Consider the following 25577-nt stretch of genomic DNA (forward strand, 5'->3'; position numbering starts at 1 on the left):
CTTTGCTGGTTACTTGGCGATGGGGTAGCCTAGTTTGCTGTTTGCTTGTCACACCGAAAATAAAATCACTCACTCACTCACTCACTCACTCACTCACTCACTCACTCACTCACTCACTCACCCACTCACCCACCCACCCAGGGTTTCTAAACCTGGATGTATATCATTTCAGAAGACATCTAAATGTCAATCAAAGACAAAATTCAATAACAAACATGGTATCGCTGCACATGTTTATTTAACAGTGGACGTTAACAGTAAACAAGTGATACACCATAACCAAAACAGTGTTATAATCGTGACAAGTTTAATAAAGTAAACATGACTTCATATCACATTTTCACTTTTCAACAATCAACAAACAGATTTTGTTACAAAATTAAAATCACACAAAAGAAAAGCTGTTTCATGGAAACTTTACCTTTTCTTATCACAGACAAATATAATGCCAAGAAATAAATATACAAAAAATAATGTTGATTTACAAAATACAGGAAAAAATCACAGGTTTTTCAGTTCAAACTATGAGTATTAAAATGACATTTTTAACATCTTTTCTATGAAATCCTGTTAGTCTTGAAACAAAAATGTTCAATTGTTAATGGGTTTATCAAACCATAATACTAAAAAAAAATTAAAGAACACAAGATTCTTTCACGTAACAATAATTAATCAGGTAAATAATTAAGCAGTTTTAATAACAATAAAGGGTAATATATTACCATAGTATCGTTAGTCTGACATCATCTGTTGTACAACAAATTGTCAGATTAACGAGGCGGTCAGACTATATAAATGAGACTAAATTACATTTATTCAATTTGTTATCTACAAAAGAGTCGGCTAAAGCCGATTGTCGGACAAACGGAGGTCAGATTAATGAGACTTGACAGGACAGTACTATGTTCACAAGATTCATTAATACAGAAATAAAATCAGACTGACAACTTCACAGTCTGGGTAAAGAGTGTTTTAGTATTAAGTAATATTTATTTCAGTAAAAGATCTACATCAGTATCCTGAAATGGAATACAAATGTGTGAGCATAAATGATAAAATGAAGTAAGTATATGTTTAATATTGCATTGTGAAATGAGCAGAAAATCAGCATTACACTAAAGTTATATATACATCATATCTGACAATTATTGGAAGTTGTGGATCATAAGTAATCCTCACCTCATGGAATATACACAGATTAAGAGGGATACATTGCATGTGGGAATGAAAAGTGTTAGAGCTCAGATCTTAGGGGATTGGACAATTTTACATCTAAAACAGTAGGTGTACTGATGTAATATTTTCATGGGCATGATGTAGGGTGGATGGAAAGTTGTCTTGGGTAGCATGATACCTCAAGTATTTATGAATATTATCTATTTGAGTTTTTATGATTTGGAAGCCCTCTGGGATTTGAAAATTTTGATACATAAATGTCATCAATAAAAACATATCTTCTATGGTATTGTGTTGACTGGCATACAAAGGGACTGTATATTACAACATCATGTGAAAAACATTCATTGTTGTCAGTGTCAAATATTTTAATATGTCTTTTAATATGTTATTTTTACAAGAGTTTGACACATGTCTCGCTGGTCAGCTTACAAACCAGAAAATTTTCTTTCTTGGGCCAAACATCCAATTATTTATTATTGACTTTTGTCCAGAAAACAAGTGATATTTACTACCATACTTTTGATATTACTATTTCTCACCCTGATACATAAAACTGACATTCTTAATTTTCTAGTGTATGTTTAAATAGAATAACACCAGATTTATTTATCCCTATCAAAACTTGTGTAGTATAGAGTATATCTGGCAGTTACTGGTTTTTGGATGCTTAAAAAGATCTGTTTTTTTCTCTCAAGTATCAACAGTTTCTAAATATGTCCCTGACTGACTGAAAACAATGTCATCTTAAACACAAGCTATCATCTGTGTACATACAAAAATGTGACTCATTATAGTAAGAGTAAACATTACTGTTCACACACTTATGGTGTCTTAAAATGTATAGTCTGATGATACATATATAAATATGTGAAATGAGTCCTTGTAAATATATGCTATCATTGATCTACATGATACATCTCGTAACTCTGCAACAACATCAGACACATTTTGTGTAGCGTGATGGCAGGAACAGGGACACCAGGATGTTCCTTCAAGAACAGACCTTGTCAGGATGTTCCTTCAAGAACAGACCTTGTCAGGATGTTCCTTCAAGAACAGACCATGTCAGGATGTCAGGATTTCTGTCAACAACAAGTCGTGTATGGATGTCCCTCAACAACGTTTGTCAAGATGTTCATTTAGGACAGAGCATGTCTTGATGTCCATCAAGAATAAGGTCTCCATCCAGAAAAGAGTTTGACTTTCACCATGACTTCTGATGCAGGGCTTGTGCCTTGTGTGATTATATAGTCATCTTGAATCATGTCATTAGTAAAGGTTAACATTAGAGCCACAGTAGAATCCTCCATTATTTTGTCAAGAAATGAAATGAGTTAAAGGACATTGACAGATATCAATCTGTACAGATTAAGATGTTTTTGTTTCATAAAACTTTACCTTATTCTGCTATTATGCAAAAGAGAGAAATCCTTTTGCTTAAGATTTCTTCAGTAACAGGTTTATAATCAAATACACTGTCTGTGTGACTTATAATGAAATCAGACAACAGCTGGAACTTCAACCTTGACAGAAAGCAAGGTAAAAATATTTCAACAATGATAAGAATGAAATCATACTGACTTTACTTCTTTTCCTGGTTAAACAGAGGGTGGGATGTAGTGAAGAACTCTTACAGTACAGTCAGTCACATCTTGATGAATGTACAAGGCAACACAAACATCACACATCACAGACCATGGACGGTATCACAGTAATGTTCTCCTTGACCATGAGGGAAAACAGAAATAGTCAGTTCAGCATCCTTCAAGAACAAGGAAGAAAAATGTTGCTCTTCAGAACATAAATTACGAAATAAATATCATAGTTCCTTTTGAAATGTTCACATCCAGAACATGCCTGGAAACCTTAATCGCATGAGAATACATTTGATCTTGTGAGTTTACATAATGGAACATGTTCTGGACTGTGGGGGCTTTCCTTCATTGCCTTTAGAATTGATCTGTTCCTCTGCCACCTTCAGTTTCGAGTTGGTCAGTGCAAGCTCCTTGTCCAGATAAGAAATTTTCTTATCTTTTTCTTCATTATCGTTTGCAAATGTGACAAGTTTTTTCTGAGTTTCCTTCAATTTCTCTCCATTATTCTGTCCCCACTCTTCATATACCTTCAGTGTTTCCACTTGAGTCTCCAGAAGTTTCTTCTCCTCTTGTTCCTTCTGCAGCTGTGCCTTAAGTTTCTCAATCTCCATTTCCTTCTCATCCATGGACTTTGTCAAAGTCTCCTGTGCCTCATTTGCAGAGCTAGCGTCTTGTTTTAGTTCAGCATTCTTGTCCACAAGTTCCTGGAATGCTTGTTTCTCAGCATCAGGGTTTGTCAGTGATGACTCTGTGGTTTGTTCTGTTTCTTCCTTACTGTCAGCCTCACCTGCAGATTCTGCTGGAGGTGCAGCTGCAGCATCTGCTGCAGTTTCAACTACAGCTGCTTCTACAGCTTCCTCTGCTGGCTTCTCTGCTGGCTTCTCTGTAATTTCAGTTTCAGCTGTAGCTGGTGTCTCTTCAGGTGTTTTTTCTGCAGTATCTCCTTGACTTTCAGTAGTTGTCTCACCTGATGACTCTTTTGTTTCTTCAGCTGTTGGTGTTTCCTCAGGTGCCTCTGTTGATGCTGGTGACTCTTCAGTAGCAGCAGGTGTTTCTTCTGTTGCAGTTGTTTTTTCCTCGGAAGCATCTTTTGTTTCTTCTGTAGCAGCTGGTGTTTCATCTGTAGCAGCTGGCGTTTCTTCTGATTTTTCTTCTGTTGCAGCTGGTGTTTCTTCTGTTGTAGCTGGTGCTTCCTCTGATTTTTCTTCTGTTGCAGCTGGTGTTTCTTCTGTTGTAGCTGGTGCTTCCTCTGATTTTTCTTCTGTTGCAGCTGGTGTTTCTTCTATAGCAGATGGTGTTTCCTCTGATTTTTCTTCTGTTGCAGCTGGTGTTTCTTCTGTAGCAGCTGTTGCCTCCTCTGATTTTTCTTCTGTAGCAGCTGGTGTTTCTTCTGATTTCTTTTCAGGTGCAGCTGGTGTTTCTTCTGTTTTCTCTCCATCAGTACAGTCAGGGGCTTCTTTTGTCTCCTCTTTTGTCTCTGGTGTACTGTCTGCTGGGCCAGAACTCTCCTCAGCTGGGGCAGGTGTTTCCTGAAAAATGAACAAAATCGCATACTATTAAGAAACAAACAGATATATAATTTTCTTTAAAAAATAATCATCATCGGTTAGACTTGGTTGATACATGTCATCATACTGCATTGCTAAGTACTCACAATAATATACCTGCGTCATTACTGCATTTAGCGTTAAACACCAAACAAACAATAGATTAATAATGAAGCAATTTCATCATGTGAACAGTTCAATATTCCCAACAATTAACATGGCTTACCTCAGCTTTTGTTTCTGTAGTTTCAGCAGGTGACTCTTCATCAGCTCCACCTGAATCAGCTGTCTTTTCTTCTTCTGCTGCTGTCTCATCTTTCTGAGCCTCTGCAGTTGTCTCCCCTGTGGCTGTGTCAGCAGCAGTTGTCTCCCCTGTGGCTGTGTCTTCAGTAGGTTTCTCTTCAGTCACAGGATCTGCTGTCTTGATGTCTTCACCCTCGGGGGCTGCAGCAACTTGCTCAACGACAGTTTCTTCACCTTCCTTGGTCATTTTGCCTGTCTTGTGTTTGTTTTAGAGGACAAATGCAACTTCTGAAAATAAAGAATATGCATATGTAGAATCTCAAAACACTTCAAGAAAAGCAGGAAGAATTTACATGGAACCATTAATATCAAAAAGAGTCAGTTAAATAGGTAAATTGGAAAACAAACTTTTACTGCCTCAATTTCTAAGACTAAATTGGAATCAGGAGACAGTCAGAACTCTTCTCTGACTTTGACGTTTCATATTTACACCACTGTCAGCAATGTAAGTCTCTTGAAGTCAAACCGTGGTTGATAATGTGAGCAATCTAGTGTCTTGGGTACGGAGAGACACAATATTACACAGGATAATTCCTTAAAGTCAGACCTTCCCTATTGCTGATCTTTGAGAAATAATGCACACTCAACACCCATTGTGACTGCAATTCACTATTTAAGAACGCTTTTGCATGCACCATGCATGTGGAGACATACACTCAGACATATTTTAGTTCTATAAGAACCATATTCTCTCCTGTATTTTTATTCCAAAAAGAAGTAGATGTGATCACTTGAAGGACAGTCAATTTTTAGTCTATTAGGAAAGAAAAATGATCCAATTCAAATTCCAGTTGATCCAATTCAATAATCTTTCCATCAAGTCCACAATTTAATCTATTTACGGAAATTCCTTGTACAGGAGTTATGGAAGACAATTAATGAAGTTTATAATGACCACACATTTTCTGAAATTGCCCATTATTAGTCTTAAACCTTGATGTTCCTGTTGTTCTTATGTGTCATGAAGAAAGTTTAACTGTATTCTAAGAGTGATCATTAACCGCAGACTGAATCACATCATACAACTGATCAAGTTTATACACCAACTGGTCCATAGAAACTTCAAACAAATTGCCATGGGCCTAGATGTTTTAAGCTGTCTTGGTGCGCTAAGATAGTTGTAAGTGCCATACATTAACTTACAACTATCTTAGCGCTAAGAGAGCTTAGAACATCTGGGTCCTGTTTAACATGAGGAGTAACTATGGTAATAGCATAGACACGATCTTAAAAGCACAAATTTCATAATTAGGACATGATTGTTAGCAGATACCTAAGAGACAATGACCTCAATAGATCATTAATTCCTTCATTTGTTCCCAGACCACTTATACGCCAATTTACTCAACTTCTGACCTTAGTAACAACAATGTTGCCATGGTAACATCCTCACTTATCCCAAACAGAAGTAATTTGTCATGGTTACCATCATGAAGCAAGAAGCTTTAAACCTGTATGATATCATCTCATCTATGCAATATCACAGTCATATAACTATGCATGTCCTAAAAAGGGATTAGGCCATTACAAATTAATCATTCAAATTCTAACCCTATGCTAAAAGTTTCTGTTAACCTATATATGTTAATAAAAAATAATTTAAATTTAAATTATATGGCCCTGTCAGTTTAAACTGACCATATATTTAGATTTCATTAGTTTAGATTAAACATAGTATATTCACAATGTGAATTTCAACTTATAAAAACCCTCATTCTATATTCGCTTCTCCCATTCCATAGAGTTTTTAGTTTATATTGTGTTTTGAGCTATATCGTAAAGGTATAATATTACATTTAACTTTGTCTACATCATGTAAAGACACTGATAATAATAAAACAATATTACGCATTACATGTAAGATGTGAAACATTATTTACATGAGTCAGGAAATATGTTGTACTGAGCCCGGCACACTAACATGTAAACATTATCTTGATACAAGCTTATCATTAAACCCATACAATACTTAATAACTACAGCATGGGTCCTCAGCTGATAGTGACATGGTATGTGTTTATTGATTAAATGTCCCTCAGACTGTGTAATTAACTTTCACTGGGGGACTTTCACTCTACACTGCAGGTTCCAGGTTTTACAGGACACACCTAAACATATAATTTCCCATGATCATGTTAAACAGGACATCATAGTGAGTGAGTGGTTTTATCCCACCTTTACCATCAATCCAGCAATATCAGGGGATAACAGAAATGGGTTTCAATGGGAATCAAACTGGGTCATTAGCATGACAAACAAGCACTTTAACCACTAAGCTAATCTGATGCACACAAGACATCAAAGAAAATGATATCAACAAGTGTTTAGAAAACAACTGTTACATATCAAAAACTAACCAAATCAATATGTTACATGTGTAAAAGCTGTCACCACAAACACTACAATCAACGTACTACAATACACGACCTACAAACTTACAAATTACCAAAATATATCAAAAATATGAAAAACAAAACTCCATACAAGCACAAAAAATGTACCTAAACCGCAAGGCAAAAGAAGGAATTCACAAGAAAATTTGAAGTGACCAAAATATTCAATATCATAACAAAACGTAGGCTAAACACACTGAAAAACTGCAAGTCTATGATCCCAAACAAAAGTATGATATCCATATTATACACCATTGAACAACATGGACTTGTTTAGTTTAATATTTAGCCACCCACAAACAGGGCCAGTAGGGTGGCCTAGTTGTTAAAACGTTCAATTTGTCACTCTGAAGACCTAGGTTCAATTCCCAACATGTGTACAATGCCTGAAACCCATTTCTGGTGTCATCTGCTGTAGCACTGCTGGAATATTGCTAAAAGTCTGGTAAAACCACACTCACTCACCAACAAACATGGGTGTATATTCCTTGGCCGGGGAGTTTCGTAAGATATAGCTTTTACCAGTGTATCTATTACATCAAACATACCGTACTCCAGAGAAACACACTGCTTAACCCAACTAGGCAAATGATAGCCTTGAAATCAATGCGTTCTTATTACATATAGCCTATACAGATTACACCCCAACAGACTTAGAGCCCAATCCCTGTAGGGCCATGGCTACAACCAACACCATAGCCTATGCTCAGGGATGGTTAATCACCATGGTTACTAATCCATTCCAGTGGTTTATGACTAACTTATACCTCATGGCTACAGATTGTTGATATTTTATGCTGGAACTAGAAGTATAATGGTCAGTAATGAGTTTATCATCCATGTGGAAATATAGAATGATTCACTTGGCTTCTTTCTTGAAATGGAGTAGAACTAATTATGTTTAAGTGTTGGTATGATATGATTTTCAGCAAATCTGTTGAAGATGAGGTACACTTTCTTTTGTCACCGAGTCAGACTTTTATTGAGATATCAGATATAACAGGGACGAATATCTCGATACATAGGTCTATAAATATTAATCCTCCATTTTTAGAAATGTCTTCCAAAAGCTCAGTCTGTGTTTACTGCAGTCATAACACAAAAGCATGATAGATGAAATTGTGCTTTTGTCCTGAAAAAAAGTTATCAGTATGTATATCAGCATTTTAGTCTTGTAATACCCAGTAATAAGTTCAACATTTTTTTATGTGGGCCAAATGGTCTATATTTTTCATTGTGAATTTTATGAGATTTTAACATCTCAGTCAGCCGCAGGACATGTTAATAAACTATTTTCTTCTTCTTTTTCTTCATGTTGTTGACATTTAGGAGTTTTATTATTTTATTAAGAAATATGCTGACAAGAACTTTATATATGTATAATAATGATTTGATTGCCATTTTTTTCATTCCTGAGATGTGAGCTAAAATGATGACATATTTTTCACATAATTAAATATTTAAAAAAGAAATAATATGCATGTAGATGAAAGGAGAATTTTTAAGGAGATAGTTATTTGTATTTCAACCAGTGACCAGAGATATACATGGGGAAAAGTCTGTCACCCTCCCATTACAAACACATGACATGGCAAGTCAATTGTTCACCTGAAGTTAAATGAGATTGACTGACTGAGGATAATTTTACACTGCTTTTCGTAATATTCCAGCAATATCATATCATGGAACACCAGAAATGGGCTTCACATAATGTACAAATGTGGAGAGCTGAACCTGGGTCTTTGACCTGATGAGCAAGTGCTTCAACCGCTAGGCTAAGCTATCGCCCCAGTTCAATGAGAATGTATGGCATGTGTAAAAACTGGGATTTACATCTAACATCATATTTTGTCACTGATGCATGAAATGAAGAAATGTCTTCCACTTGTAAACACAGCTCAATTCAACCTTCATCAAGTTTACAAGTGACTTACAAATACATCTGTTTTTGACAGATACTAACTACCTTCAGCTGTTTATATTTGATCAGTCATATGTATCAAAGTTTCCAAGATTGATATGTCATTATATCTACACAGATCATGATTTCTGTTTTGTTCAATCATACTACTTAATGAAAAATATTAATGGATGTGGTTATGTTTTCTCATGTGTACATTTAGGAATATGTGAATGTTCAAAATCTACATTAAATAATAAACTGTTTTCCCATTGATTGATTTTGGGCAATTATACAAGACCTATAAACATAAACAAACAACAATCTGTCAAAACCTTTATTGTCAACATTACTGAGATATGCTGCTCAAAAGATGAAGAAAAAGTGATTTGTTTATATGGCTATATTTAGTCAGTCATGACATTTACACGATTAATATTTTTCGCAGAATCAATGAGATATTTAAATAAACATATGGTGATTTAAATATGAAATAAACCCATTAGCTTTAGATTTTAAAAAATCAGGTGCATCTTAACTTCCTGTAAGTAGTATATTTACATTTTTACCTACCAGAAATTAGCAACTAAACAATAGGGTCAAACATAAAAGATCTATTTTTTTCTGAGGCTTTAAACAAATTAGGTATTATGCTGAATGTAAATATGTTGTGAGAAATATTTCAACCTGCATCGCCAAAACAAAGAAACCCATACCTTCCTCCAGAATAATAAAAAAAAATTTACCTTAAGGGTCAAGGTTTCGCATTGAGAAAACCAACTTAATTTGCATCGTTTCACGGAAATTGCGTATTCCAATATCACATTAGCTTTCTAATAATTGGTAAATGTCCTTCGTTGCTTGGCTATGATGAAAAGTCTCACTGAATTGGCACCTTGTACAATAAAGAGGGTTTTTATGTCTGTTTCCATGCCTTGGTTTTGAGAAGGCTATGTTGTGTTATTGTTGAGGGACTGAAAATTGATGTGACATTCAGACAGATGTAAGTTGTGTTTTGTTGAACCTTTCAAAGGGAAACCCCAACGAGAATGGGTAATATACTTACTTTGATGCTTCTGTTTTTCCTTATCAGAATGACTGTATGTTTACAAACAGCCATCTGTTTAAATATTATTGAACTTTTAAAATGCTTTGATCATGAGACATTTGTAGCAAATGAGCAACAACCTTTAGCTGTTCACTTCATCAGGGATTTTAAAAAAAAATAGAATAGCTAAGGGTTTCCGTGCAGTTCAAATATCTGTGCTTGAATTATGGTGCATTGTGCTCGAAACATTCTGCATGGCTAATGTCTGTGATATGGAACCTGTGTAGGTGTTCATGAACTTGTTACGGAGTATTGATACATTTTGTAAAACTACAGCTGTCTATCTCCCCTATTGTATTGCTATAGGGATCTGTCAGTGTATAAAATATAGCCCATCACACTGTCCTTTACAGTCTATTTTTTGTAAGTATTGTTGATTGAATAAGTAAGGCCATCCTTTGGTCTGAGGAAATATTTGACGGATATTTGACAGCAATCAACTTAATATGTGGATTTAATATTGTCTTAGGTTTTGGGGATGTGTTTGTTCAGGGATGGTCATTTTTTGGGGACAGCCAGTCTGTGGACAGGCCACATTTCAAAACTATTTGATACACTGTATCAATGTGGGAATCATTCATTATGTGGATTTGAGTATGATGTAAATAACATCAAAACAAAGTTCAATTACATTACACAATGTATTAAAGAAAGCATCACACAAAACATACATTCTAAATCGTAGGTAAAATGTTTAAAACAATAAACTGTGTTGAATAACATGAAAATGAAAAAATTATCTCCATGACAACTGATAAATTCTTGAACAGAGTTGATGTTTTTTCAAGCACCCATTGAGGTATTGAACTATAAATTTGAAACAGAGTATAAGCGTTGCAATAAGTCTTTAACTCATTATGTTGGCTTTCACAAACCATATCAGGCAGTTACAAATGATATCAGTGACCAAATTAATACCAGAGCTCTCAGCCATGTTGAAAGGATTATTTGACAAATCCTATAACTATCAAACTAATCTCCTTTATTCACAAGTGTTTGAGAATGCCAAGCGCACTTAATGATTGTGTAACGCTTTTAACACAGTATAGACACCTATTTAGTCTTTAGGGAAGTAGTGGTAGTGATTTACGGTAAAAATCTAATCTTCTTAAGACTGCAAATAAGCCATGGAAACATGAAACCAGAAATTAAACATTACTCTCAAGCTGAAATGGTTTACAAGATTTTAATATACATTCTACAATGTAGGGAACTCTAAAGAAACCTCTAAACTCCTTTTATGGAAAGTTTAATGATGTTTCACTTGTCAAAAAATGGACTCTTATACACTTCCCTAATGTGAAAATGAAATACACATAATATTTTAATGTTGAATATATTTTAAGTGGGACTGCGCTTATATTTTTTGTCTCCTTTATTCAATCTGCATAAGGTGAACTTTCCAATTTGTTGATTGAAAGGAAAGTATATTCTCTTAAATTTTTTTGAGAAATACTTATGAAAAATGCTTTTGATGGTTTCAAATGTTCTCATCTAGTTGTAAAAATAAGTCAATTATTTATATAACCATCCATTCTCATATCGGTGATGGACATGTTTTGCAACTCATCTGCTCCAGAAACGACAAACCCAGAGAACCCACTGTGAATCTGTTGTTTGACTGATGATTATACTGTTGTCATGACAGCTAATTATGTTCAAATTAAGGGAGGGAGGACATGTTTACAGATCATGGTCAAACAGATTATCATACCAAATTGAAGGAAGCATTGGTAATTATCCTCTATGATGGTAACCTGTGTCATTTTGAAATCAAAGAACATCTTACAACTTCACCAGGTAACCATGTAATTTTCAAACATACCTGTATGTAACAGGTGATGTCTACCTCTCAATATACTCAACTATTTTTATAGGATTTTGTTTTTGAGATTATTTTCTTTTTCGCATTGTAAAGTCAGTAAAATAGTATCTTATAATACAAAAGCAGCATCGCTTTTAATTTGTTTCGACTGAAGAATTCTTTGATTTGATGAACATGTCATTGTATCTTTATAGTCAGGAAAACTTTTACACATCACTGTATTTAGAAACATGGTTTGCTGAAAAACTGAAAAGAAATCAAAGCCAGAGATTGATCAGTCATTGTGACCTGCTGAAACCTATTCCAAAAGGTAAAATAGCGGTGACAATGGTTTGAAATGATTACTCAAAATCAGTGGTGACACCTGGTGTTCACAAGTAAGACAAAGGCTAGTAAGGTGTTATGGTGTAATACATTTTGTAGGAAGTATATGTAAAAGTTTAAGCATCTTATACAACAAAAAGGAAAGTTACTATTGTGCTAATACACACATTTTAATTTGGAAACTGAGAACAAAATTATATACAATTATATCCACAGGAAACATATTACCCAGTTTTACCTTCAAGAAATGTAAGTGAAAGAAAAAGATTACTTCTCTCAAATGAACCTGGTCTTAAAGTATTACTGAAACAATCCAACAAAAGAGATAAAATCATAAAAGACCTTATGTAGAATGGAAAAATTTGATATGGGGAACAGTACCTGTAGAATGGCAGTATTAATCCTTTCTGACCGAGACAAAACAACAACAGATGCACCAACTGCCTTGTACCGGACACATACAACCGCTTGGCTTGGCTGACAGACTTGTGTGTTGAGAACAGTCGTCTCCCACAACTTATATCCTCAAACACATTACCGACTGCCCAACCAACCAATCAGATCTTGTTAGGCTCACAGAATCCAGGGTGATATGCTGTTGATTGTACGTCATGAAAGAAACAAAATGTGATTACTAATTATTACTTAATACACTTCATTGACAACCGTAATGAACAGCCAAAAACCCAGTAGCCTTGATGACAAGGGCTTGTGATACAAAGAGGTTTATTGGGGCTTAAGGGAATGGCTACATGCTTAGTTATGCATGGTTAAGTAACAACATGAGGCAACATTGATACATTTTACTGCCTCACTATTGAATCTGACATCAATTTAGAAAGGGTATGAACATGAAACAGCCATGGCAATTTTGTGTCATTCTGTCATTTTTTGATGAGATGCAAGTGTTAAACCTCACTATTATTTCCACCATGGTTTTGCAAGTTGGAAACAAATGTCCACTCAGGTATGGGAAGAACATCTATTGTGTTAGCTGTTAATGAAGATATTTTACCTTCTTACTAGCAAAGGTTTTGTAAATCAGAACATACAGAAATGCTTGATTATACAAAGCTGTGTTACACTTTTGTTTCGGACATGCTTTATTTGTTGCAATTATTCATAACAAGGGTTGTATTACCTGAACTACAATAAACATGGAACAAGATGAAACAGTTTATAAACTAACGTATCAAGAACAGTTAATTCAGTTGACATGACTATAAATAATTAGTTACGATATTATAAAAGATTACTGTCATATTAACTCTAACACAATTTTTGTTAAAAATGACATGTCTTCTTTGTGCTATTGTAAAACAAGAAAATACATAAACATTATTATGAAAGAGGATGGAACCTGTCGTCTGAGGATCATACTTTCTTTGAATCGGACGCATGAGAAAGACATGTTTGAAACCATTTTGAACTAATTTTGTTACTTTTACGAAACATTTCCTATTTTCAAGAGAAATTTTCAGAGCTGGATTAATTTGGTCCTGCCTCCATTGAAATGAAAACTTCAAAAGTCCATTTGTTCAGTTTGTCTATCTTCAGTCTATTTCTCATGCCGAATCAAACCAAATATTACAGTACACTGAACCAGGTATTTCACTACCTCAACATTTAGGAGCTACATTGACATGTATTAGAGATTCTTGTGTCCTTTACTTCACCTATCCTTAATCCAGTAAACTCTTAATCTATACAGAGGATGTTAGAGATTCTTGTGTATTTTACTTCACCTATCCTTAATCCAGTAAACTGGTAACCTATATAAAGGATGTTAGCGATTCTTGTGTCCTTTACTTCACCTATCCTTAATCCAGTAGCCTGCTAACCTATATAAGTGATGTTAGCGATTCTTGTGTCCTTTACTTCACCTGTCCTTAATCCAGTAACCTGCTAACCTATATAAAGGATGTTAGCGATTCTTGTGTCCTTTACTTCACCTATCCGTAATCCAGTAAACTGGTAACCTACATAAAGGGTGTTAGCGATTCTTGTGTCCTTTACTTCACCTATCCTTAATCCAGTAAACTCTTAATCTATATAAAGGATGTTAAAGATTCTTGTGTATTTTACTTCACCAATCATTCATCCAGTAGCCTGCTAACCTATATAAAGGATGTTAGCAATTCTTGTGTCCTTTACTTCACCTATCCTTAATCCAGTAGCCTGCTAACATATATAAAGGATGTTAGCGATTCTTGTGTCCTTTACTTCACCTATCCTTAATCCAGTAAACTGGTAACCTACATAAAGGGTGTTAGTGATTCTTGTGTCCTTTACTTCACCTATCCTTAATCCAGTAAACTGGTAACCTATATAAAGGATGTTAGTGATTCTTGTGTCCTTTACTTCACCTATCCTTAATCCAGTAACCTGCTAACCTATATAAAGGATGTTAGCGATTCTTGTGTCCTTTACTACACCTATCCTTCATCCAGTAACCTGTTAATCTATATAAAGGATGTTAGCGATTCTTGTGTCTTTTCTTCACCTATCCTTAATACAGTAACCTGGTAACGCAATCAATGCTTATCATCAGTGAGTGAGTCTGTTTTACGCACTTGCAGCAATATTCCGTATCATCACCAGATGAAGTTTTGATAAGAGAAAGTTAACAAACTTTTCGATGGCATCATACAGAAATATAAGAACATCCCAAGCAAGATATTACATACACAAGTATGAATGAATGAATGCATGGAAATTTTGTACATAATGTAAAAGTGCAAGAAAAGTGTCACGTCTCCAGTTTACATGCCACATGACCTTGGCTAGATTTAGATGTACTTGTAATGTTGACAGTAATTGCCTGGACCAATCACCAAGGTGAGCTATGTTGGTTTGATAATGTTTACCCTGCAACTAAGGATTGCTAATTTCATGGTTATTTACATCAGGTTGTTGATGTGATCTGAACTTGCCTACCCTGCCAGTGACACCATCATCTGTGTAAGTGTGCAGGGGTTATTCACTTGCTTTCAGTGAATAAATTTAATGCATGGTTATTCAAGTATAAATATTAATTAAGCAAACTTATGTTAGACTTAACACTTTGAAAATGCACTAATGATTAAAGACTCAACATTGAATCAAAGAGCCTCAGTGTTATACAAATTAAGTGAGTGAGTAAGTTGCAAGGTGAGTAAGTGTGTTGCAGGGTGAGTGAGGTGCAGGGTGAGTGAGTGAGTTGTAGGGCGGGTGAGTGAGTTGCAGGGTGATTGAGTGAGTGAGTTGTAGGGTGAGTGAGGTGCAGGGTGAGTGAGTTGTAGGGTGAGTGAGTGAGTTGCAGGATGATTGAGTAAGTGTGTTGCAGGGTGTGTGAGTGAGTTGCAGGGTGAGTGAGTTGCAGGGTGATTGAGTGTGTTGCAGGGTGAGTGAGTGTGTGAGTGAGTTTCAGAGTGAGTGAGTGAGTGAGTGAGTGAGTGAGGGAGGGGGGTAGGGACAGTGAGTTTAGTTTATGGCACTTTCAATACTCTAGCAAATGGTATACACCAAAAACTTATGAACATCTGGCGAATCACCCTGGATGTTCATCGTGACCTTAACTGCTAAGCTGCATTACCATATTAAGCAAAGAGTGGAACCATTTACAAACTGACCAGAAACACCCTGACCCAATCTCCTAGTTTCCTTCTGGAGGTTCTAGTTACCACGGCAACTGTTGTTTGTTGTCAGGTGCAATCTAACTGGATCGGACTGGATATATACTGTTGTTTGTGTGATCTGGTTGTTTTTCGTAATGGGTTGTTTAGCATTTCCTAACAACATGGGTACCCTTTAACAACATATAGACTGAAGACAAAGAGAAACTTCATCACCTTGAAAATGAAATTCCAAAAACTCAAAAACACACCAGACACAACAATTTAAATGCAGAAAGTCCAAATCCTGAAAATGTGATACAGTTGAAATATGGATGGGTAAAATGTTAAACAACATCAAAAACTCTTTTTCAAAATTAACTCCCAGATCCAAGTTAGTTAAAAAGGGTTCTACTTGTTTGTAATTCCCATTGCAGCAACAGGTGAGATGAGCCAAAGGACACACAATGAAAACTCCTATCTTATATTGTCAAGTCGTAGCATGCATCATCTTATCTTATTCATTTTATGACAAACAAAAGCTCTAAATGAACAGGGACTCTGAAAAGGTATACCAATAAAAATATGTAAATGAAATTCTGAATGACTAAATGCATGATTATAATATTCTAGACTTTCAAATTTAATGCTCTGTAAAACACAATGGCTCAAAAATATATTTGTCTATGGTTGAGAGAATCTCAGCTGGTAGTCACTGTCCTACAGCATCATCTTATTATGTTCAGGATGCTACATCCAGACAGATCTAGTCACAACTGGTTTCAACTCACTTCAGATAAGTTTGTGATTTTGCAGACGTACATCTATTATTGTTGTTTTTATTGTTGTTGTCCTTCCATTTTATTCTTCTTATTTTCATTTACAAACTAAAGTATACTAGTGCTCAAAACAATGTATACAGTGTGTTTGACCTTACTTTGAAAGAAAAGAAAGACACATATAAATGAACATCTGTTTACTTTCAATATAATATTCTACAGCAAATGTACAGAATATCATTTCAAGCTAAGTTATTTGAATTTTTTTGTGATTTTTGGCAATTCATTAACCTGTTTAACGCTTGTTCCCAGAAAGAATGCATCTGTATGTGTGTCACATGACTCAATATGGTTTTATCCCTATATTTGTATTTATGTGAATTTTTATGTGATATTTTGCAGTGTATACTTTGTTTTCAGCACTAGTCCTTAATGGAGTGAATAAGGTTCAAGTGATCCTAACACAGTCAGACTGGTTAATCTTCTCCCTCCCTTTACACAAAGCCATGCCAGCTGATGGTTACTTATCCAGGTAGTGCTATTTGGTCAAACCCATCAAAAACTTTTTAGGGAATTTGTAGATTCTCTAAATCTGCACTTTTCTCACCAAGCGATACCAAAACAAGGGCCAAAGGTACAATGGGCAGCCTGATGACAGTGTTCTTGGGGTGCAAGACATTTCAAATGCAAGGTTCGCATATATGCCATGTTTTTCTGAATCGTGGCAATCATTCAATCTCACTGACATCAAAAGTGACAAAGAATTCAATGATAAATAAATACAGTCGCTGGATTTACAAGAAAGGTGTACCAGCCATTCCACAGAATTTTGTAATTGTCCTTTTTTCATGATGCCCCCTGTTTACTCTGCCAGTTGTACCATGGATGGAACTTTAAGTCCCTGCCACAAGCATGGTGAAAATGGTGGCAAAAGGACTAAGCAATGCCTTAATATCATTTAAGATATCCTTCTGGGCATCCACTCTCAAAGTAAAGACCAAAGGACATGCCAAAGTCATTGAAGAAGGTGGTTTGGTTGGTAGATGAATGCCACACTGTGAATAATTGAGTCTGGACCAGACAATTCAGTGATCAACAGCATGAGCATTTAGCTGTGCAACTGGGATATGATGACATGTGTCAACCAAGTCAGCAAGCCTGGCCACCTGATCCTATTAGTTGCCTCTTATGACAATCATGACCTGGTGTAGACCAATTCTAACCTGGATCCTCATGGGTCGACAGACAGATGGGAGGATAAAGGATGACATCTCATACTAACATTCAAATGAACCTAGTAAGCTGTTCACTTGATATTTCACACTTCAATGAAAAAACTTTCACAGAACTGTACAACGCTGTTCATGATGAGTCTCCAGATACAATAGGTCCACATTCCCACACTTCCACATCTTCCTTAGAAACACAGTAAATATTGACAGTGTTAATGGTTGCCCTGGCTTGGTAATCTGGACAAGAATGAGGCTCACTGACACTTTACTGGCTGAAAATACACATCATTAGATAAATATTGCAATGATTTTTACATTTCTTTCTAGCAATAGTTATTCACTAAACTACGGATATAACAAACAGCGTTTGGGTCCCAGACATATTTCAGTTAATAATATAACAATCTTTCTAAAATGTTTGCTAACTGGTAAAAAGGTGCACATCGCAGTGTCCTTATCAGGCGATGAAGTACACTTTTTGCATGTCACACTGTTTTGACGTCACTAAGCCATTCTGGTCTGCCCCCTTGTTATCAAACGTACCCTTGGTAACCGACATCACGATGCATGTCAGTTGTCATTGTCTTGTACAATCCCCTACAGTAAACTACTCGTTACTAAGCATCCCATTTCTTGGCTTCACTCATCTAAAATATTCCTGGAAAAATCACATTTAACCCTTTTCAACAGATAAATGTATCAGGAGGAATCACAATTTAACAGCTACATGACAACGTTCACAATGTTTACATGCCCACAATGCATCCATGGCAAATTTGCTGCATCTGGATGTGCTGACCTTAAATTTGGTAGTAGAAATATGATGTACATATTTCCCTATATGGTTTACGATAATCACAGTATACTAAGAATAATCAAGAGATGTTTAACCCAAATGTAAGGCATCATCAAACTGTTTATCAATTGTTCTTCTCGTAACGTGCATCAGTTAGCCCTGAATGAGGTTCGTTAATTTAGGTCAGCGACAAAGGTTTTTTTCTGACTTAGATTATTTCCTATGTGTATTTCTTAAAATTGCTAAAATAAACTAAATTTACTGGTCCCATTGTGTATAGCGACTAACAGGATCAAGTGGTCAGACTGCCTGTCTTGGTTGACACATGTCATCATATTCCAGTTGCACAAATTGATGCCCAAGCTATTGATCACTGGATTGTCAGGTCCAGACTCGATTATTTACAGACCACCACCATACAGCTGGAACACTGTTGAGTATGGTCTAAAATTAAACTCACTCACTCACTCATTCATCCTATAAAGTACATCATTCATAAAACAACCTCCCTTCATGTGTGGCACCAAAATTGTGTGTTCTAGACAATCATGTATTAGTTTAATAGGGTGGAACTAATGGTTGCATCATCACAAGATCCTCCATCTCGGGTTATCTAGTACTTGTGTACATGTGCACTGTTACAGGGATCTTTGCACTGACATGACTTCACGTGTATGGTTGTTAAGTTCACAAATATTTGTCATTCTATGTCTATAAGCTATATATTACTGATAAGACATGTAAAGTTCCCTATAAGGGGTACAGATTTAAAAAAAAGGGGAGCAGATTTATGTACCCAAGAGGTTTACAGGTCTGACTACAAAGTGTACAGACTTAAATAGTATAAGGTGTACAGATTTACCTAGTATAAGGTGTACAGACTTACCTATAAGGTGTACTTACCTAGTATAAGGTGTACAGATTTACCTGTAAGGTATACAGAGTTACCCATAAGGTGTACAGATTTACCTAGTATAAGGTGTACATATTTACCTAGGATAAGGTGTACAGATTTATCTATAAGGTGTACAGATTCACTTATAAGGCATACAGATATATCTATATGGTTACAGATTTATCCACAAGGTGTGCAGATTTACCTATATGGTGTACCGATTTACAGATAAGGTGTACAGATTCACCCTAAGGTGTACAGATTTACTTATAACATGTACAGAGTCACCTATAAGGTGTACAGATTTTCTTATAAGGTCCAGGTGGTGCCCCTTGCCATGATATTGCTGGGATGTTGCTAAAAGCGGTGTAAAACTAAAACTCAGTCACCCCTATAAGGTGTACAGATTTACCTATCAAGTGTCATGACATGTCAGACTAAATACCTTGTATTAATTACCTGCCCAAATGGCTTGGTGTGTAAACAGTTAGTTGTAATACGAAACATGACATACAGGGTTGTGCAAATATATGCATTATAAACAATCATATTAATTTGATAGGAGGAAAGAAAGGTTGCATCATTAACAGACCCTCCCATCTCTATCATGTCATCTGACCCGTGAAGGTCACGGGGTGGAATATGCCTTCAGCAACCCATGCTTGTCGTAAGAGGCAAGTAACAGGATCGATTGGTCAGGCTTGCTGACTTGGTTGACACATGTCATCGGTTCCCAATTGTGCAGATCGATGCTCATGTTGTTCATCACCAGATTGTCTGGTCCAGACTCGATTAATTACAGACCGCCGCCATATAGCTGGAATATTGCTGAGTGTGGCGTAACACTAAACTCACTCACTCACTCACTATCAGGTCATCTAGTACCACCCACATACACATGCACTTTTCTCTGCACAATAGAGAACACATCCACGACATGACTACACATCTGTTGCTAAACATTTGTCATTCTAAGTGTGTAGGGGTAATTTAAGTTTTCTATCAGGTACTAACTTACCTTTAAGGTACACAGATTTACCCATCAAGTGCACATATAGATGTACCTTTAAGGTGCATATCTATTAAATGTGCAGAGATTTATACATGAAGAGTGAAGATTTACCTGTAAGGTGAACAAACTGATATGTATGGAGTGAAGATTTACCTGTAAGGTGCAGAGATTTATATATAAGGAGTGAAGATTTACCTGTAAGGTGCACAAATTTATATATAAGGGGGTAAAGATTTACATATAGGGTGCACAGAATGGTCAGTTGAGTATTAGATGACACTTGTCAAAGAATTTGCACTGATAAGGTTCACCAAAAAGGACATGTCATGTTGACAGGATAAGCCGAAATTAAATGCTGATTGGTAATTACAATCAAACAGAACAATGGATGTCAGAAACAAAACATAAACCAACAATCATATTTCCTATTCTGTTAAATAACTAGTCTAACTATCCTTGATGATCTGGGTTTGAATCAGTCATCAGCAAGCCATGCTTGTTTTATGAGGCAACTAACACAATCTGATGGTCAGGCTTGCTGACTTGGTTGACACATGTCATCGTATCCCAACTGCTCATGATATTAATCACTGGACTGATTATTTACAGACTTGATTATTTACAGACCTCTCTCACACAGCTAGGATATTCCTAGGTATGTGGCTAAATAAGAATCAAACAAATCCCAAACTTCATGTGAATATACATCACCTGATGAATAAAAACGTAAAATTTCAGAATAGAGAAGGCTGGACATTAAGGTTGGGTATTGCCAAAACATTAGTAAATTGCGATATATTGTGATGCATGTTAGTGTGTTACAGTATATTGTGAAAGTTTAAGACTATTAAATTGCTATTTCCTTTCTTTTGAATGATCCCCACTGGCCACAGTCAAAACTCAGATGTGATTGAGTAAGAGAGCAATTGAAAATGTTTACAATTTGAAGACTTTACTCTAAAGTTTGGAGCTCGACTAAAAGTGTCTGCAGCGGTGTCTGCCATTTTGGTTTATTTATCCCGACGAGTGCCGGTACCAATATACTTTTTTGAATTCCTATGGTTTAAATATATGACCAATAACCAGTCTCCAAACTATTAATGCATAATAATATAAGGAAATACCGGCGGAAAGTGTGAAGTTCAAATTGCAATAAACCTGGCAAGGGTGGACATAATGATTTTCCATTTCATCTGTACAAGTGCACTGTAAAAACGAATGGTAGTTTAACTGATCAATTAGTAGTTGTAAAGAAAAGTGTTTCAGGTATGGTTGTGTGATTTTCACTTTAGATGCATTCTTCTTTCTGATCCACTACCAAAATGGGAATTAAGTGGGGATTCCAGCCAATCGACCAGTCAGTACCAGTGTGCTGTTTACCAGTTACTGCTTATATTTATATCTACTGTAAGCTTCACAGGCACATGGTGGTCATAAGTCGCTGCTCACAATATCAACCACTAGTTTGTATCGTCAACACGTGACTATCTACATGGCACGGACACATAAATGGAAAAATCACTATGAGCAACATCAAACAACAAGCACACACCCACACAGTATACCATAATGAATATAATAATACAGTAAATATATTGCTTACATTTGTTATCAGAAAAACACACTGTCTTTCAACGTGTCACATTGTCTTTCGGTACATACTAGTACAAGCAAATACCGTAACAATGATGAAAAGCTGAGAAAAGCTGGCATAACTTCACGAAGCTATCATTCCAAGACAATGCAAATTATCCAGCCATCACACCTGACTGCTATTATCTTGAAAAAAAAAACAGTAGCAGCGTCATGACAACTACTTCAGCATGGCCACATTCAAAACACTACAAAGATGTTATTACATTCACAGACAGCCATATTTACCTAATTAAATGAACTTGTACTTGGCAACCAGGAGTCTAAACTTCTATACATACCATGAGAGTATGTTTACCTATGAGACAAATACAAATTTGTTTAAATATGTTTAGTGTTTCTTGTTTAACACTTAGACTGCTTGTTGTGGTTATTGTTGCGAGGAAGAAGTGGGGTGGCCTAGTAGGTGAAGTGTTCACCTGTCATGTTGAAGGACTGGGTTTTATTCCTCACATGGTTCAATGTGTACGGCACACTTCTTATTAAACATAGAATCAAACTTCAGTCAGTACTGTTGTGGAAAACAGTTAAAAGTCACATTTTAGTGAAAGCAATGGTTGTTGTTTTTAACAAAAATAAAACTTTATGTAGAACTCCTCATGGGTTATATTTCAACCCCAAATCCCCATCGAGTGGCAATGAACATTTCGTGCACAGAAGAAAGAACTTCACTGGCCATCTAACCTGATGTCATGACTTCACATGGGCTACTTTAGGTCTTAAACAAACGGTTATATTTTTATTTTACATCACTGAAAGGAGTAATGAAATGCCCTTAAAATTGAAAAAAAAGAGAATTTTTTAAAAAAAGTTATTTCATTGATGCTTATACACTGTTACTATTACTGTTTCTCTGTTACTTTACACAGAAGCGGTTGTTGTGTATATTCAATCTTGTACAGATTTGTACATGCTTTGGACACCACCAGTGAATTAAGTACACTATGTTTACTGACTAAATGCATGTGGAACTAGCTTGTGTTTACACTCAACAAGCAGGTTCCAATCCTATTGTCATAACCTCCTACTTCATACAATTGTCATAGGACTAGGATGTCATAGGACGTGATAGGATGTCCTAGTCGTAGTGCTAAGGTCGCTTTGTGAAACTGTTCTGAGAGAAAACACTGCAACTTCTAGGATCTGTTTCCATAATGTATTCTTAATAACTATCGTCAACTACGTCAAAGTACAGGGTAAACGGTCACTTCCAGAATCTTAGCACAATGAGTCTCTTGTGACAAGGAAAAGTAACAACTAAGGTTACTTGTGGAACAGACTTCAGCACTAATTTGTTGGTTAAGACAGGCATGGGGTACTAAGGGCCTATCTTCGCTCCCATTCCTCATGAGGGCTTTGTTTGATGTGCAGACATTATAACAATCAAGTGCACATGGTATATGAAAGGGTGGATCGCTAGCGTGAGATTTGTATCACCTGATCCAAATGTTTTCAATGTCAGGTGGCAGAGATAGAATCACAGAAGGCAGGCAGCAGGTTATTGAGTAGTTGATGGTATCAGTATCTATTGTTTGGAACAATAGAGCAATTATGTTATTAAGACTGACAACTTTTAGAATATGTAACATGCATGAGCTATTGATACCATGTCTGATTGTGAGGAACAGAGGGAAACAATTCCTACAAATAGTGAGTGAGTGAGTGAGTGACTGACTGAGTGAGTGCAATATTCCATAAATAGCAAGGAAGTTTAGTTTTACCACACTTGAAAATAGTCTATGTGGCTGCAGTCTGTAAATAATGAAGTTTGGACCAGACAGTCCAGTGATCAACAGCATGAGCATTGATTTACACAATTGAGATACGATGACATGTGTTCACAAAGTCTGCATGCCTGACCCCCTGATCCTATTGGTCACCTATTACGACATGCATGAGTAGTTGAAAATCAATTCTAACCAAAATCTTCACGAGTAGAGGACACCAGATATGGACTTCCCACATTGTACTACCCCACCCCACCACTCCTTTCTGTGTTCACGAGTTCAAAGCATAGTTTAAACATTGTATTCTCAGTCAAGAACATCCTTGATGATGATGATGATGATGATGATGATGATGATGATGATGATGATGATGATGCCCATTTAACCTGCACCTTTCCAAGCGCAAAGAATATGTACAGGATGCAATCAAATGAGATTCTCAGCAAAAAAAGTTAAATATAGTTTTTATGTGGATTTGATCAGATCCAACCAAGACACAATTGAGATTAAAGAGATTAAAAGAAGTGATGAAGAATTGTTTCAAAATTATAATGTTATTAATAATCACAATGATAATAATGAACTTACATGTATATTATGAAGAGTGATGATATTGTGTTAGACTACACACACAAACTTAGTTGTCACATTATTGGCTGTCAAAGAATCAATTTGAAGTCCCAGCTCCCTTGGGAACATACAATCCAAGGTGCAGATACATTGTATATTGTTTAATAATCCCTCAAGCCTTGACACCACGTGGAAAAAAACAAAACATTGATGGATGAGACAACAATATGACACCTGCTAGTCATCATCTGCTAGTACAAACATTTCAAAATATTTATCAAGGCATTTTAAAATGGTGATGAATTTGGACAGAGTGATTTAAACAAACCCTCATTCATCCAGTCCAGGCAGAAAACTCAGCAAGGGAGATAACTCTTAACTAAAGTAAGTCTAGGTGCAAGTATAAAGACCAATTCTTCCCAAAGCTATGTGACATGTTCAGTTACTTTGCCAAAGTATTAATCTAATACTCCAATAACTTAACTTTGGATCTGGGTGTTACCAATATATATCTGAAACATATCTCTGTTCTCACAAACTTCAGAAACAAACGCCTCCTTTCTTCAAATATTCCAAATGCATATGTACAACACTGGTATTCATCAAAGTTACTTCATGGAAACACCTCTGAACAACACAACTCACCTGTGCACTTTAATGTTTGTCCATATATTAACACTGCTGGCATTGCGAATCACAAACTGATTGAAGAGCTGTCCAGAATCACAACGAAAGTAAATCGTTGTCTCTCTACGAATTAATAATGCATGAGAATCGATGGCAAATTCGTAAACGTACTCACTTTGTATCCGGCGTTCTACAAGTCGGGCCGGCTGGCTCTAGCGGGCCGGCGTTACAATCAACAGGTAGATTACCTCGCGTGACATATGTCTCAATTACCATAAAGTGCAGAGTTGACGATGCCACGGCACGCCACATTCTCCGCAGTACTAACTATATGTATCTTGGGCGTCAGTTGTATTGGTTTAGGATCGAAGTTACGTGTAAATATATTTGAGTTGATTTTATACTGATAGTCGGATGACTAATATGTATGTATTTGGCGGATTGGGGTGATAAATTGTACGAAAATACTGATAGGGAAAGTGTTTAAGGGATTAAGACTAAAGGTCGGTTTTAGTGTTC

At 36.0% G+C, this 25577-nt stretch overlaps 1 protein-coding gene across 2 annotated transcripts; it reads right to left on the reverse strand.

Annotated features, from left to right (window-relative positions):
• Positions 1-224: 224 nt before the first annotated feature.
• Positions 225-25267, reverse strand: LOC137296883 (enolase-phosphatase E1-like). 2 transcript variants are annotated; one of them, XM_067828767.1, is made up of 3 exons: positions 12556-12669; positions 4548-4852; positions 225-4303 (listed from the first exon to the last, which is right to left on the reverse strand). In XM_067828767.1, the coding sequence occupies exons 2-3, from the start codon at positions 4809-4811 to the stop codon at positions 3080-3082; spliced, it is 1488 nt and encodes a 495-aa protein (XP_067684868.1). In that variant the 5' UTR covers positions 4812-4852; positions 12556-12669; the 3' UTR covers positions 225-3079. The 2 variants fall into 2 exon arrangements, with proteins under 2 accessions (XP_067684868.1, XP_067684869.1); XM_067828768.1 differs by lacking the exon at positions 12556-12669 and adding an exon at positions 25234-25267 and having other exon boundaries at positions 3027-4303.
• Between the last annotated feature and the right edge of the window lie 310 nt (positions 25268-25577).

The sequence above is a fragment of the Haliotis asinina genome, chromosome 9 (genome assembly GCF_037392515.1).
Source record: "Haliotis asinina isolate JCU_RB_2024 chromosome 9, JCU_Hal_asi_v2, whole genome shotgun sequence".
Classification (NCBI taxonomy): domain Eukaryota; kingdom Metazoa; phylum Mollusca; class Gastropoda; order Lepetellida; family Haliotidae; genus Haliotis; species Haliotis asinina.